At 42.0% G+C, this 16,015-nt stretch overlaps 3 protein-coding genes across 3 annotated transcripts; 1 reads left to right on the forward strand and 2 right to left on the reverse strand.

The window, feature by feature from the left end:
• Positions 1-1,111: 1,111 nt before the first annotated feature.
• On the reverse strand, positions 1,112-5,068 carry LOC103512573 (collagen alpha-1(IX) chain-like). The gene is made up of 6 exons (XM_017445459.2): positions 5,010-5,068; positions 3,948-4,136; positions 2,274-3,035; positions 1,811-1,948; positions 1,360-1,417; positions 1,112-1,185 (listed from the first exon to the last, which is right to left on the reverse strand). The coding sequence occupies exons 1-6, from the start codon at positions 5,058-5,060 to the stop codon at positions 1,112-1,114; spliced, it is 1,272 nt and encodes a 423-aa protein (XP_017300948.2). The 5' UTR covers positions 5,061-5,068.
• An 814-nt stretch (positions 5,069-5,882) lies between these two features.
• LOC103512574 (guanine deaminase-like) lies at positions 5,883-11,237 on the forward strand. The gene is made up of 6 exons (XM_026826003.1): positions 5,883-5,919; positions 6,064-6,079; positions 8,204-8,213; positions 9,560-9,808; positions 10,651-10,747; positions 11,104-11,237. Exons 1-6 carry the CDS (start codon positions 5,883-5,885, stop codon positions 11,235-11,237), a joined length of 543 nt encoding a protein of 180 aa, XP_026681804.1.
• A 478-nt stretch (positions 11,238-11,715) lies between these two features.
• On the reverse strand, positions 11,716-16,015 carry LOC113468796 (signal-induced proliferation-associated 1-like protein 1). The gene is made up of 5 exons (XM_026826004.1): positions 15,787-16,015; positions 14,287-14,548; positions 13,755-13,870; positions 12,765-12,783; positions 11,716-11,826 (listed from the first exon to the last, which is right to left on the reverse strand). The coding sequence occupies exons 1-5, from the start codon at positions 15,903-15,905 to the stop codon at positions 11,716-11,718; spliced, it is 627 nt and encodes a 208-aa protein (XP_026681805.1). The 5' UTR covers positions 15,906-16,015.

The following is a 16,015-nucleotide window of genomic DNA, read 5'->3' on the forward strand; positions in this document are numbered from 1 at the left end:
TAGCGTCTGGTGCAGTGTTTGCACTCTTCAGCTGTGTCCACATAGTCGACCCCCGATCGACGAGGGGAATCTTTGTTCTCGAGGTAGTGTACCGGGAGTATCAGGTAGACCTGAACCTGACAGGGTGACAGGTATGGCTGAGAAGTTCCACCTGTCAGGTCTACCTGATAACTGATGAGCACACACACTATGAGGTAGACCTGACAGGCAGATCTGATCAGGTGTACCTGATAGTGAGGGGCTGACCTAATACCTACCTTTTCATTTCAGAGGGTGTTCTCATCCGAGTATTCAAACTATGATTTGTTATCGGCGTAATATTCTCAATGTTATCCTCGTGTTATTTGTGTGTGGTGTGTGCGGGTTCTTCATAAACCACGCTCAGCATGTGTACAACCGGATTCAGAAGCACGAGCGGCTGGTGGATTATGAGGAGATGGTAAGATTTCCTGTATTTTTTCTTTTTTTAATAAAGATGCTTTCAATCAAAGGAATAAGTTTGTATTAACTTATTTGTTGGTACACACACTTGGTAAAACAATTAAGTAAAACACTGAAAATGATTTTGGATTTAATGATACTTTATTTATTTTTATTCCTTACAAACTCAACAAAACTGTTAATTTTCCCTTCACAAACTGAATTGATTTGGATTTCCAATGGTTTAATACGGGCACTACAACACCAGAGCTGTGTCCACACATAGTGAACGCTGTTGATCGACTCAATCGATGTAGACTGAAACCATCCACTAATTGACAAGTCACCTTGTCGAACAAAGGCGTCGACTATGTATGGACAAAGCTCGGGTGGGGTGCGGTAATGTGTGGTTTGATAGGGATACTGTAACTGCTAAGGTCTTGTCGTCCCGAAACCGAAGAGAGGAGTACAGGATAGGAGAAATCCAACCGTTTAGACAAACCTTATCTTTAGAATAAATTTCGCCCCGGGCGGGAATCGTACCCGTTCCCTAGCGTTTACAAGGCAGACGCCCTAGATCGCGGTTTCGATTCCCGTCCGACGCGGAATTCATAATGAACAAGGAAGGTTCGTACACGAAACAGCTGGATTCTCCTATCCTGTCTTCCTTCTCTCTTTGCTTTCGGGACGATTAGACTTCAATGCAGTTACAGTTTATTCTACCAAACATCCTAAAAAAAAAAAAAATCAAGTCCGCCAGATGCTCTGTAACAGGGAGGAGGAAAAAACATAGGGATAAAATTTAAGGCCAGCCACTCACTATCAGGTAGACCTGACGACAGGTTCACCTGATCAGATCCACCTGACAGTGTGTGAGTTCACCAGGTGTCAGGTATACCTGATCAGTTGACCTATTTACGAGATATTACGATATCTTACCTTTAATCATAGCGCCACACATATCTCGTATTTCATGCTCACGCAAATAAGGCTCAGCCTGAAAGAAGGTCAAAGAAAAATAATACCAGTTATAGTCATTGTTAACTCATTATCTATTAAATCGTACATCGGCATCATTTAGTACTCTTGTAGTGTTATAGTCATTGTCAGTGAAGGGGAAATATTTGTGTCTCTTCTCGCCCATCTAATGAGAGGCATACTACGGGATGGACATGCTAAGACACAGACTACATGCGTCTAATGTAGCAGTTGTTTCATTGCTACGAAATAAAAAATTAAAAACGGCGGTGGAACACTCATCTTAAATAAAAAAATAGGTGCGTATACATATAAACCGGCATCACATGGTTTTGTACTCTTGACGTTCGCGCACCTTCCGGCATACTTGTCTAAAGCCCAAATATGTGTGGAAACAGGCCAATATACTTACCGGTACACCGGGGGGCCCCATAGGCCCCGGAACACCGCGGGGTCCCACATTTCCCGGTAATCCAGGAGCGCCATCCTTTCCCGGTTGCCCTGGAGTCCCGGGCAGTCCATCCTGTCCCTTCTCACCTGTGTAACCTTTCTGAAAATTTAATAAGACCATACATAGGTAGGTAAATCAGTAAATGAAATTAACGAGGACTTTGTAATCTATAGAATTCAATGGTAAGACAGTCCAAAAATGGCTGCATTCGCAAGGATTGGATACCTGTAGGACTTGAAGGTTCAAGAAGTGACCATACTGTTGAATCATTGTTGAAGCCATTCACTGGATTTTAAAGAATATCAAATTTTCCAGGTTCAAAAATAAATTCTCTGTCCTTCAAGGACAAGTAGGACAATGAGTTCACCATTTATCGAGGATAAATGTATTAAAAAAGACTTGAAAACAGAAGGATCCCACTTACATCTCCTGGAGGTCCAGGATACCCAGGTCTACCAGGAGGTCCGATCAGCTTGGAAGTGTCTATCTCCTCCAGATTACACGTACATTGTCCCGGAGGCCCATCCGCTCCGGGAAACCCATGCGGGCCTTGAGGCCCCGGCGGCCCCACGGGTCCAAGCGGGCCTTGGAATCCCGGCCGGCCCAACTCCCCAGGCTCCCCTTTCTGTCCCGGGGCGCCATTCGATCCCGGGAACCCTTGAGGGCCTCGCTCACCTGCCTGGCCCTTCGCCCCTCTCTCCCCCGGCGGTCCCGGTATCGACCAACCGCCAACACCAGACGCCTGGCCCGGCTCTCCTTTCTGTCCCGGTCGGCCTTCGATCCCTGGGAAGCCACGATCACCCTTGTCACCTTTGATTCCAGGATAGGAGTAGTTCACCACGGAATCTCCTTTTTGTCCCTTCTCTCCTTTCTCGGGAGGGTAGCCTCTAAGGGCGGGTGGTTGAGGTTCCCCTTTATCCCCCTTGGGTCCTGGGATACCAGAAATAGGTGGAGGACAGTTGCTGATACACGGGTTAATGGGGATAATGACCGCTGAAGGACCTTTGACGGAAGATGGAGGGTATGCCGGAGGTCCTTTGATGGAAGGAGACTGAGGGTATGAAGATGGTTGAGAATATGATGGAGGTTGTGGATATGGATGGTGAGAGGCTCTGGGGATCTCTTCACATTGCTCTCGTAGAGGTCGGTTTGGGTCACAACTGATACTCATCCATTGGAGGTCAACCTAGAACAACGATGATCGATCAGTGAAAGATGAGAAAGAATTGTAAAGAAAGCACTTTTATCCCTGATTCATGATCAAGTGGTGATAACTATTATGTTGACTGATTTTAGGACGTTGAGTCGAACACAAATGCATAAAGTGCCTTGTGCCTTGCCTTTCAAATTCTGAAAGGGAGTTTCCAGCTCCACAAATATGTAGATATGTAATTTTATAAAATAAAAATTCAACTAAGTAGAATAGAATAGAATACGAGGATACCTTGTTTAGCTTGCTGGGAAAAGACTGAAGAGTCCCTTTGTACATTTTAAAAGGCATATTACGGGTGTACAGTTTACAAATAGGTAAGAACGCCGTGATTTTAAAAAAAGTATGTATAACAATAACATACAGTAGTATCAACTCACAGGCAAAGTTTCTCTTGTATTGGAGATCATCAGTCCGATGGAGCCGGTTGCATTGACAGCGTTGGCACCTTTGAAGTACTGATTCAAACCGTACTCCGACCTGCGAGGATGTTCTTGACAATCGATGAACAGAGAAAGAATTGTAAAGAAAGCACTTTTATCCCTGATTCATGATCAAGTGGTGATAACTATTATGTTGATTGATTTTAGGACGTTGCGTCGAACACAGATGCATAAAGTGCCTTGTGCCTTGCCTTTCAAAATTCTGAAAGGGAGTTTCCAGCTCCACAAATATGTAGATTTATAAAATAAAAATTCAACTAAGTAGAATAGAATAGAATAGAATACGAGGATTCTATTTCGAGGATGTTTAGCTTGCTGGGAAAAGACTGAAGAGTCCCTTTGTACATTTGAAAAGGCATATTACGAGGAGTACAGTTTACAAATAGGTAAGAACACTGTGATTAATTGAAAAAAGTATGTATAACATACAGTAGTATCAACTCACAGGCAAAGTTTCTCTTGTATTGGAGTTCATCAGTCCGATGGACCCGGTTGCATTGACAGCGTTGGCACCTTTGAAGTACTGATTCAAACCGTACTCCGACCTGCGAGGATGTTCTTGACAATCGATGAACAATCGGACCTGATAGTTGGACACTGAGAGTTGCACCTTGTGCCAGTTGTGATCGAATAGCTAAAAAAAACAAGGCGTTTATTAAATAAATTGGGGCTAAAGGGTTTAATAAAAGAAATTGGGGAGCGTCTCATAGAATGTACGGGACACAGAAGGGCCTCTGCACTCCTCACACAAAGGATGTTCCTCGCTCTTCAGCAGGGAGATTTGGTAGGGACCATTAGAACTCTGCCAGATTCTTCGAATTTAGAAGAGACTTTTATGTCATCCAGTTTTAAAAATAAATTTGGGTACTTTGATTATGAGATACCAAAGGTTACCAAACAGTTCAAAATACATTGATATAGCTGTCTCAACCAAAGTCGAACTCTAAATCAACCCCAAGCTCTATTAGTCCAAAGTTCACCTGTCACATAGTGGGTGACAGTCACGTGGAGGACAATAAACACCAAATTAAAAACAAGGCGTTTATCAAAGAAATTGGGTCTAAAGGGTTGAATAAAAGAAATTGGGGAGCGTCTCATAGAATGTACGGGACACAGAAGGGCCTCTGCATTCCTCACACAAAGGATGTTCCTCTCTCTTCAGCAGAGAAATTTGGTAGGGGTCATGAAAACTTTGCCAAGTTCTTCAAAATTAGAAGAGATTTTTTATGTCATCCAGTTTTAAAAATAAATTTGGGTACTTTGATTATGAGACACCAAATGTTACCAAACAGTTCAAAATACATTGATATAGTGATATACAAATATACACTTCCCTTATTCTTATGCCGGGCACTGGCCACTCATGCGCAGAACTTCGGAACGTATGTGGCGGGAAAAGCTTCAGACCCAGATCTCTCAGATGGTCTGAGCATGGCCGGCATTACTATTACAATCCGGCATATGATTCCTTAGCACGCCCGTACGACGGAATCCCTCACATACTCACACTGGCCGGGACTCCGTCAAAGACAATGGCTCGATTGAACACATGCGGCATCAGCAGTCTAACGCCCGTACGACGGAATCCCTCACAGCGAAAAGAGCAGGAAGACAGGATAGGAGAAAGCCAGTCGTTCCGAGAACGAACCTTATGTAAGGACCAAGTTCTCCCCGGGCGTTAATGGAACTCGCGACCTAGCGCTTACAAGGCAGACGCGTTACCCTCCAATCTCAGTAACAGTTACTAAGGTCTTATAGTCCCGAAAGCAAAGAGGGAGGGAAAACAGGATAGGAGAAAGCCAGCCGTTCCGAGAAGGAACCTTTCTGTTGAGGATGAAATTCGCCCCCTGACGGAATGCGAAAAGAGCAGGAAGACAGGATAGGAGAAAGCCAGCCGTTCCGAGAACGAACCTTATCTAAGGACCAAGTTCTCCCCGGGCGCTAATGGAACTCGCGACCTAGCGCTTACAAGGCAGACGCGTTACCCTCCAATCTCAGTAACAGCTACTAAAGTCTTATAGTCCCGAAAGCAAAGAGGGAGGGAAAACAGGATAGGAGAAAGCCAGCCGTTCCGAGAAGGAACCTTCCGAAGTAACCGAGAAGGGTTGAGGATAAAATTCGCTCCCTGACGGAATTCGAACCCGCGACCTAGCGCTTCCATCCAGTATTGTGTTAATATCTGCGGTAGTTAATTTCTAATTCCTTTCAATTAACCGCAACGGATCAAGGATTATGGGTGAAGACATGTGATCTATTAGAACTGTCAGAGGTCAAAGTTCACGTATCATGTTAATGGGGATAATGACCGCTGAAGGGCCTTTAACGGAAGATGGAGGGTATGCCGGAGGTCCTTTGATGGAAGGAGACTGAGGGTATGCAGATGGTTGAGAATATGATGGAGGTTGTGGATATGGATGGTGAGAGGCTCTGGGGATCTCTTCACATTGCTCTCGTAGAGGTCGGTTTGGGTCACAACTGATACTCATCCATTGGAGGTCAACCTAGAACAACGATGATCGATCAGTGAAAGATGAGAAAGAATTGTAAAGTCTAAGATGTAGGTCACTTATCTGTAGAGTCCAATGACCGCAGTTAGGCCGGCCACTCACCCTACTCTTTCTGGGTGAGAGTCAGGATCCGGGTACCTTGTCGCCAAACCCCCGTCACCAAGAATCTTAGAGAGTATAATATACACTGTGAGGTATGAGGTTCATATGATTGTCGCCGAATTGCGGGTAAAACACCAACGCTATGCATGCCACTCACAATACAGTCTGTGAGTGGTAGAAAAATTTAGATCTCTCAGACGGTCTGCAGACCTAGGTCTGAAGTTTTTCCCACCACACGTTCTGACTGTCTGACAGACCGGTCTGTCGAAGTATTAAGAGCCGAGATATGTGCTGTGTATACGGAGACAGAAATACAGAATGCTAAAACTCATCATTGAGGGAAAGATTCAGGAAAGAAGAGGACGTGGAAGAAGAAGAAGAAAATCATGGACGAGCAATCTGCGGGAATGGTTCGAATGTACAACAGGAGAAATATTCCAGACTGTCAAGGACAAGGAGCGAATAGCCATGAAAATATCCAACCTCCGGTAGGAGCGGAACCAGAAGAAGAAGAAGAAGAAGAAGAAGAAGAAGAAGAAGAAGAAGAAGAAGAAGATACGGAGCTAAGGTTTACAAGTCCACATACCTAAAACCTACAACTGTTCTTACTAAGAAGAAGTATAGTAGGTATTAGGTAAGTATGTACCTACAATGGAGCAGTTGCAAATGGGTAAAAATTATTAATAAACTAGCCGAAATCCATAAGGCATGGCCATTCGTGTCACTCTTCTATTTAGTGGTCTTGCTCGGCGTAGCTTAACAAAAACGAACTGGAAAATAGCCTACAACCTTCAAGGGAGTGCAAGCAATAAGTTGACAAAGTTTCATAGCAATCGGATGAGCGGTTTGGCCAGGCATAAAGTTCGAACATACACACACATATTCATTTTTATATACATACATATTAGATGGTCGATTCCTACGTAAAAAGTTAAATCTGAGGTCAAAACTCCGAAAAAATAACTGTAAAAGGTCGAAAATTCAATTTTCATTTTCCGTTCTAATGAAAGAGTTCAAAGATGTGTGACGTCAGACTTAAGGCAGTTGCCTCGCTAGGTAGCGCCAGTATGCAAGTACCCTTGCGGAGGAGTAGAAAGAAATGCGCAGAAACGTATGCGCACAAACACATTAATGTGTTGCCTACGAGGGAGCCTTGCTCGGGACATTTGATGTGACGTCATCGCCTACGGGAGCGTATGCTGTGACGTCAAAGTTCACGATTTTTCAAATCGATTTATCTCGGGATCTATAAGTCGTAGGAGAAAAAGAAAAATTCCGTTGGTCCTCATTTTTCCTGCTCTATAACTTTGAAACATCACTCAAGTAAGCGCAACTGTTCTATTAGGTCACAAGAATCAGGAACACAGCATAGCTACTACGGGATAGATACAAGATAATACTGCCCCATAAATACATAAATATGTAATATTCTAGTAATTTGGTATGTATGTGCTATGTGATTACTATTCACTAGCAAGGTCATATCTTTTAAAGGAGGAGGAAGAGGAATGAATAGAAAGAGAGAAAGAAAGAAAGAAAGAGAGAGAGAGAGAGAACTGAAATGTAGGTTAAGTCTCTGGGCAAGAGGCTAAAGCAATCAGTCCGGATGTCTCTCTCTCTCTCTCTCTTTTGCGCCTTAGGGAAGAAAAGGATAGAAGAGAAAATGACACAAGAAAGTATGAAAGAAGAGAGAGAGAGAGAGAGAGAGAGAGAGAACAAAAGCATCATCCACTCTCTCTCTCTCTCTCTCCAGTTGTATTTAAACTTGTATGAAATATTTCCACAGGGACTTGACACCTTTCTTTCCCTCCTCTCTCTCTCTCTTTGTCGTTCTCTTTTCTTCTCACTTCGTTATTGTGATGTAGAATCTACATATGTAAGTGTAAATCACATTAAAGCGCGCATCATTCAAGAGAGAGAGAGAGAGAGAGGGGACGGGGTAAGGGGGAGAAAATCCTTTATGTAAAAATCAAAGGACAGAAATGATTTTCACGAAATTTAAGGGGAGTGAATTTAGAATTTAAATATTTTTATTACCTTGGAGGCTAATTAGTATCCTAAGTAGTGTGTAGATACTCGGTAGGTACTGCAGAGATGGGAAATTGAGTCTTCAATTTCGATTTGAAATATAACCTCTCTTCTACCACTCTCTTTCCATTTGAAACTGGAGATGTTGAAAGAATGGGGGGAAAGAACGAGACTGGCAGAAAAATGGTAGGTTGGGGGAGGATAATTCAAAATCAAAATTTAAGTCATACGATACTTTACCACTCGAATAATAATTAGATGGGCTTCTCTTGAGCCATCGCTTGAGTCAGGGGTTTCAAATCCCCATATCCAAGACCCAGTCGAAAATTTTACTGCTTTCATTCCTTCAGGACGTTAGACTTCATCAAATTATGGATAATTATTAAGAGTGAGTCATAGACCTGAGTCTGAAGCTTTTTCTGCAACACACTTTTCTGACGGTCCGAGCTTGAATAGCCGACATGAGACGACCAGCAAATCGGCATAATGTATCTTAATTTATAGGTTCCCCTTTTGAACATTTCACGACACATCACTGATGACAAATAGATATACCTATTCTCCGTCCAGATGAATGTGAGAGCAAAGAGTCATAAAAAAAGTAAGCTACGTCGCCAAACATATCAAAGGTGCACCGGTAGAAAATCTTTAAAAGAGGAAGGTACATTGCACAGTGCTTCCTCCCACATTGCACAGTGATTCCACCTCTTGAAAAAAAAAGGTTACAGATCGAAGCTACCTCTGCTTGTTAATAGAGAGAGAGAGAGAGAGAGAGAGAGAGAGTTTATAAAAACAGACCTTTACCTTAATCGCAACAATGCAAGGAATTCTAGTATTCTCATTGGTTCCTTCATTTTGAGTCAATGACTTCTTGCTCTCACATTCATCTGGACGGAGTATAGTTACCTACCTATATATTACCTAGTTATCTTGAATGATGTTCTGCGCAATATACTTATTTGTAAAACCTACCTACCTATGTGCAATGCACACTGAACATTATTCAGTTATGTCTCATTCAACAAAGAGTAGGGTAGGGTCATAGTCAGATCCAATTTTTATCACTCGACTATTTTGCGTAGTTTGCTTGTATTTTGCGTAGTTTGCTTGTATTTTGCGTAGTTTGCTTGTATTTTGCGTAGTTCACTTGTAGAAAAAAAAGGTACCTCATACAAATCTGTCTTTTTCCTCTCCTTTGGTTCTATTAGTGTTTTTTTTTTTTTTTTTTTTTTTTTTAAAGAAGGCCTTTGATTTCGGGACGATAAGACTATAGTTCCCCCTATCAAACCTCTTTTAAAAATCTTTTAAAATATATTTGTTTTTCAGATCACAGAGTTCACTGCGGACTCATCTCGCGTTGCTGATCTCTCTGCTGACTCAAGGTCACATGTGCTGACGTCAACCCAGCTTTGTTTTTCAGATCACAGAGTTCACTGCGGACTCATCTCGCGTTGCTGATCTCTCTGCTGACTCAAGATCACATGTGCTGACGTCAACCCAGTTCCTGCTGCCTGGGTTTATAGATGCCCATGTGCACGCCCCCCAATACCCTAACCTAGGTCTGGGTGTGGATCTGCCCCTGCTGACTTGGTTGCGGACTTATATTTTCGCCCTAGAGAGGAAGTTTGCTGACTTAAGTTACGCGACGACAGTGTACGATAAAGTTGTGGTGAGTACTATAATGTGCCCCAGTGTACTAACCTAGGTCTGTCGAACCATCTGAGAGATCTAGGACTCGAACTTTTTTCGTGAGCTGCAAGCATCAGACAGGGCATCAAACGGTCTATCAAACTGTCTGAGCGTGAGAGACTGGCAGAGTATGACGTATTAAACACCAACCTCAGTGGTGCAGTGGTTAGCACGGTGGACTTTGAATCTGGAGGTTGGTGGTTCGAGTCTAAGTCATGTCATAAATTTTAGCGTAGTATAATAAGCGGGGAACGACATTTGTGACAAGCATTTATGCTTAACACAATTAAAATTTCTTTATATTATTTATTTTATTAAAACAAACGTTTCGTGTTCTCGTTCGGTGTTCCTCAGGACAGGCTGAACATATTCATTTTTATATACATACATATTAGATGGTCGATTCCTACGTAAAAAGTTAAATCTGAGGTCAAAACTCCGAAAAAATAACTGTAAAAGGTCGAAAATTCAATTTTCATTTTCCGTTCTAATGAAAGTCTGAGAGATGTAGGACTCGAACTTTTTTCGTGAGCTTCAAGCATCAGACAGGGCATCAAACGGTCTATCAAACTGTCTGGGTGTGAAAGACTGGCAGAGAATGACGTATTAAACACCAACCTCAGTGGTGCAGTGGTCAGCACGGTGGACTTTGAATCAGGAGGTTGGTGGTTTGAGTCCAAGTCATGTCATAAATTTTAGCGTAGTATATTAAGCGGGGAACGACATTTGTGACAAGCAATTATGCTCAACAGAATTAAAATTTCTTTATATTATTTATTTTATTAAAACAAACGTTTCGTGTTCTTGTTCGGTGTTCCTCAGGACAGGCTGATTGCTAACGGCACCACCACGGCGTCCTATTTTGGCACCATCCACACTGATGCTTGTCTCCTATTGGCTGACACCGTGCATCGGAAAGGTAATAACAACACTAATTTACTTATACTAATCCGTGACAAAGGTCTAGACGACAAAAGTCTGCTCAATACTGCCTCTCCAACTGAGTCTGTCCTGTGTTGACATTTTCCAGCATCATTCTCCTAGATATTCTATCTTTCCCCATCCTTGCCATCTGTCCTGCATACATCAGTCTTCTTTCTTTCATGGCCTGCATGATATTGGGTGCCACGTACTTTTCTTCACTGATGTTTGTCCCTGTAACCACTTGAGTACATCTGGTAATTTGTTTAATATTTTGGGGATTTGGCGTTCAAATGTTTTGTTGCTCCCTACTCTAGTTTTGAATATTGTTTTTATTTGTTTAATGATTTTAAGGTCAAAGAGGATATGTGGGCAAAGTGAACATGACGGTAAACTGTGAGTCGTACTACCGTGAGACTGTTCAGGAATCACTACAGGAGACTGAACGATTTGTTGAGGAGATGAAGAATCTGTGTAGTAAAAAATAAATAATTATGTACTGACTACTATCTAGCCTGCTTATTTTTCCATTTTATTTTGGGTATTAGGTATGTCCCTATTAGTGCCAGAGGTGTTCTCTACCACCTAAAACTAAGGCAGGTTGTATGAAGAATATACACTGGTCTCCAAGTTGTAATTTCAAGTTCTTAGGTAAAGCAATGTTCCTTTTGGTAACCTAATATTCTCATCAGGGCATATCCAAGTCTGTGCTTTCACAGGTGGCTCTTGAGGTGGTTTTGAAGGTAGAGCTTATCTAAATAAGAACACAGAGAAGTATTTACAGTAATGTACAAAGATGTGTTATATTTAGGCATTTTACACTAAGCACACAGGCAGGAATAAAATGTGGGAAGAGCCTAACCAAATACTATGGTTTTGTCACATGTGCAAGACATACCCCCTATAAAAAAGCTATTTTTATAGTGCCTATTTTTCTTTACTACACCAAATTAACATGGTATCAACTCAATGTTCCTCTGTGTTGGGAGTGGGGGTACAAACTGTGGAAACTTCAACAAGCATGACATCTTGTAGAGATATTGCACAATTTTGTACTTGGTGATACTCTAGATTTGCCTCTGGAATTTAAGATGCCATGCTCTCACAGAGATATGCCAGGAAGGGAAGTGAAAAACACACATTCAGTTCATGTTTGGTCAGTGGCGTAGCGTCCATGTAGGGCGTGTATGGCGGCCATACACTCAAAATTTACTCAAATACCCTTAAATATTGACTTTAAATATTTATGAAGAAGCATGTGCATGACTTATGTAGTAATGTGCATGATGATGGAAATTAGTGCCCTACACGCCTTACACTTGACTTTAGACCACGCTATGCCACTGTGTTTGGTTCACATCATACCCGAGGAATGGACAACTGAGCTTTTCTTTACAAATTTTATACAGCAATTTCATTTTATCCAAACTATTAGTATAGGTCGAACAGGTTTGGTTTGGAATGTTTGGATAAGTCCTTCTATGGGAACAGACAGACAGACAGACAGATGACACCGAAGCGAATACAATAGTCCTTTTTATTAGGTACTATCGTAATATTAAAGGAAGGACGGACTAAAAATCATTACAGCTCAATCACATTGCCACATTAAGTGTTTTTTCCAACGTAACGTTCATGTTGCTACATGGCATGTTACCTAGATATTTATTTTAATGAGAGCATTCACACTGCTACGCAGTGGCGTAGCGTCCATGTAGGGCGTGTATGGCGGCCATACACTCTAAATTTACTCAAATACCCTTAAATATTGACTTTAAATATTTATGAAGAAGCATGTGCATAACTTATGTAGTAATGTGCATGATGATGGAAATTAGTGCCCTACACGCCTTACACTTGACTTTAGACCACGCTACGCCACTGGTGAATGGTATAAATAAGTGTAATAATGGCAAATACATAACAAATACCTATAGAGAGTAAAGAAGTACCTATGTATACATATACAGTATAAACACAGTAAGTAGTACCTATATACAGCAAATAATATGTACCATTTTCAAGTCAGCATACCTGAAAACATACAATTCAATATATTATTTCAATATATTGGACAATTTTTAAGGATTTCCCTTACCTATTCAGTAAGTAAGTAGGTAAACTCAGAGTAGTCAGTGTGAACAAGATCTCATCGCATCACGAATCAATTCTACCTCTTCAGATCTTTGATAGCCACCGGCGATAGAACGTTGAATGCACAAATTCACGATAGATTACTCAAATTAATCAACGCTGAGCGTGGTTGGTATCCGGACGGGTTTTTACCCAGCTCGAAGAAGACTAAAGAGTCCTTTTTTTTTAAGAGGTTTGACAGAGGGAACTTTAACTGCTATGGTCTTATCGTCCCGAAAACGAAGAGAGAAGGAAGACAGGATAGGAGAAAGCCAGCCGTTCCGAGAACGAACATTATCCCATCAGGATAAAATCCGCCAAAGAGAGAAGGAAGACAGGATAGGAGAAAGCCAGCCGTTCCGAGAACAAACATTATCCCATCAGGATAAAATCCGCCCGGGCGGGAATCGAACTCTTTTACTTCAGCAGTAAGCTGCTATTAGATTATATTGTGCTCAAATTCTCAAACAATGTTGAGGATAAAATTCCATACATCTCATCGGTTGGGATTAAACCCATGCCCTCCTGATTACCAGGCGAGCGTCTTGACCACTAACACCGCCGAGTTAAGGTCTATGAAGAGAGAGACTGAAATCAGAGGCAAACAGTGGATGTATAAAAGAAGAATGAATTTTCTTACCTACCAACTAAGCTAACTAGGCTGGCAGAGAGAGACTGAAATCAGAGGCAAACAGTGGATGTATGAACTTTCTTACCTGCGGGGAGTTCCGTCACTAAGTGCAGGAATAACGGTGACAGTAACTAGGGAAGACGTTTTGAGTAGATCTACCCGCCGAGTTAAGGTCTATGAAGAGAGAGACTGAAATCAGAGGCAAACAGTGGATGTATAAAAGAAGAATGAATTTTCTTACCTGCGGGGAGTTCCGTCACTAAGTGCAGGAATAACGGTGACAGTAACTAGGGAAGACGTTTTGAGTAGATCTACCATTTGATCATGAGATAACGTTGAGACGGCAACCTTGCAGATCTGAGGGGAAAAATGAAATATGGTGATTAGTATTTCAATAAACTTTTTTGGATATATAGAAATTTTAGAAATAGGACGTGGTAACTTCTTCTTCCTCCTCCCCTTTTCCCGTGTTCAGACGGGGTCGGCGTCTTTCGTCAGCCTCTCAATCAGTCCTAGTAGGGTGGTTGAGCTGACATTTGGTTTTGGCTACAAATTTAAAGAGTGGATGCCCTTCGCACTCAACCTTTGCATTTTCTTAGCAAGGGAAATTTGAGGCTGGTATCATCCCTGTTTAAAGTCCCCCCAGCCAGACTATAGGATATGGATTATGTTTCGTTCCAGTGGTAACACGCTTGCTTATCGTGCAGAAGGTCCTGGGTTCGATGACATTGAGTTTTTTTTTTCTTGTTTTTTATGTCCCATCCTTTGCTTACCTCTACTAGTCGACACCCCTGTTTGAGTCCCTCCTGATAGGCTAATCCCATATGTTCTACTTCAGTCACTAGTCCATCTGGCTGTACATGGAAGCCTAGCTGTCCCAATCCGTTTCTCTTCAGGGTCAACTCCTGGGCTGGGGAACCGGGGGTCGCCGCTCGAAGCCTGACTACGACTTCCATGAGTTCATCTCTATCACCTCCCCCTCCCTCACGCATGTGGATACGCGTGACTTCCCCTTGGTGATGATATAGACGGAGACTGAAATGAAAACATGATATTAAATGAAAATCAATTCAGTGACTACTTGAAAATCAAATAAAATCAGTAATTTAATTACTCATTTGAGGCAAAAACATCCTCTTCACAACTCCAGTGGATAACAAAAACATTCGTATTTATGAACAAAAATTAGAATGAAGTAATCATAAAAAAGCCCACTTACACCCTAGTAATTCTTTGAATCTCAGTTTGAATAATTTGTCACTTTCTTTCTTTTTTTTTGAAGAGGTTTGACAGAGGGAACTGTAACTGCTATGGTCTTATCGTCCCGAAATCGAAGAGAGGAGGAAGACAGGATAGCATTCGTATTTATGAACAAAAATTAGAATGAAGTAATCATAATAACCAGCTTAGTTGGTAGTGCGTCTGCCTTGTAAGCGCTGGCCGCGGGTTCGATTCCCGCCCGGGGCGGATTTTATCCTGATAGGATAATGTTTGTTCTCGGAACGGCTGGCTTTCTCCTATCCTGTCTTCCTTCTCTCTTCGATTTCGGGACGATAAGACTCTAGCAGTCACAGTTCCCTCTGTCAAACCTCTTTAAAAAAAAACTTGATATTTGCATTCGCTTAAAAAAGTACAGTTACTAGCAGTTAACAGTTCCCTCTGTCAAACCTCTTAAAAAAAATCATAATAAAGCCCACTGACACCCTAGTAATTCTTTGAATCCCAGTTTGAATAATTTGTCACTTTCTTTTTAATGGGACTAAAAGAATGAGCAAGGGCCTCCTACAAAAGGGTTTTAGAATGAAGTAAATTTCGGCAAATAAGAGCCTTAGGAGTGGAAAAACTACAGGAACGGATAGAACATCAAAGATTAAGATGGTTCGGACACATGAAGAGAATGGAAAACAATAGATTACCAAAGAAATGTTATGAATATCAACCAGAGGGAAAGAGACCAAAGGGTAGACCAAGGATGAGATACCAAGACATGATAAAAAACGATATAGAAGAGAGAGGAGTAAGTTTGGAAGATGTCAAGGGAAATGAACGATATAATGATAGGAGGTGGTGGCGAGGCTTCATTAATCGACCCAGTACATAACTGGAACGATGTAGGATATGTATGTATGTAAGAGCCTTAGAACTGATTCAATCTTGTCTTTTTCTCTCTCTCTATTCAATCTAACTTACCTATTAGTAGAAGTGGCCCAGCCCAGTACACTCTTGGCCGGGGCTACGAACACCAGGTCTCTGGATTGTTCTTCCACTGTTACCTATTAGTAGAAGTGGCCCAGCCCAGTACACTCTTGGCCGGGGCTACGAACACCAGGTCTCTGGATTGTTCTTCCACTAGCACCACCGAGTCCGTACTGATAGCCAGGACACAATGCATGAGGGATCCTGTCTTGCTGTCTTCTAGGCTGACTTGCCAACATATGGCTCCCTTCTGTAGAGTGTCGGGTATAATGCGGGGACGCCAACGCTCCTTCTTCTTCGAACTGA

This window comes from Diaphorina citri, unplaced genomic scaffold, assembly GCF_000475195.1.
Source record: "Diaphorina citri unplaced genomic scaffold, Diaci psyllid genome assembly version 1.1 scaffold853, whole genome shotgun sequence".
In the NCBI taxonomy this organism is placed as follows: domain Eukaryota; kingdom Metazoa; phylum Arthropoda; class Insecta; order Hemiptera; family Psyllidae; genus Diaphorina; species Diaphorina citri.

What these genes read in the sequence shown, in the direction of transcription:
- LOC113468796 (XM_026826004.1), bottom strand. Translation starts at nt 15,905, where the DNA reads ATGCATTGTGTCCTGGCTATCAGTACGGACTCGGTGGTGCTAGTGGAA. An exon ending in TGGGCCACTTCTACTAATAG is followed by an intron (nt 14,549 to 15,786) that starts GTAACAGTGGAA and finishes TTTTCATTTCAG; the next exon opens with TCTCCGTCTATATCATCACC. An exon ending in AGGGGTGTCGACTAGTAGAG is followed by an intron (nt 13,871 to 14,286) that starts GTAAGCAAAGGA and finishes TTTTCCCCTCAG; the next exon opens with ATCTGCAAGGTTGCCGTCTC.
- LOC103512574 (XM_026826003.1), top strand. Translation starts at nt 5,883, where the DNA reads ATGGTTGAGAATATGATGGAGGTTGTGGATATGGATG. An exon ending in CAGTGTACGATAAAGTTGTG is followed by an intron (nt 9,809 to 10,650) that starts GTGAGTACTATA and finishes GGTGTTCCTCAG; the next exon opens with GACAGGCTGATTGCTAACGG. An exon ending in TGACACCGTGCATCGGAAAG is followed by an intron (nt 10,748 to 11,103) that starts GTAATAACAACA and finishes AATGATTTTAAG; the next exon opens with GTCAAAGAGGATATGTGGGC.
- LOC103512573 (XM_017445459.2), bottom strand. Translation starts at nt 5,060, where the DNA reads ATGCCGCATGTGTTCAATCGAGCCATTGTCTTTGACGGAGTCCCGGCC. An exon ending in TTGACGGAGTCCCGGCCAGT is followed by an intron (nt 4,137 to 5,009) that starts GTGAGTATGTGA and finishes TGTTTTTTTTAG; the next exon opens with CTATTCGATCACAACTGGCA. An exon ending in GTGTGGCGCTATGATTAAAG is followed by an intron (nt 1,186 to 1,359) that starts GTAAGATATCGT and finishes TCCCTGTTACAG; the next exon opens with AGCATCTGGCGGACTTGATT.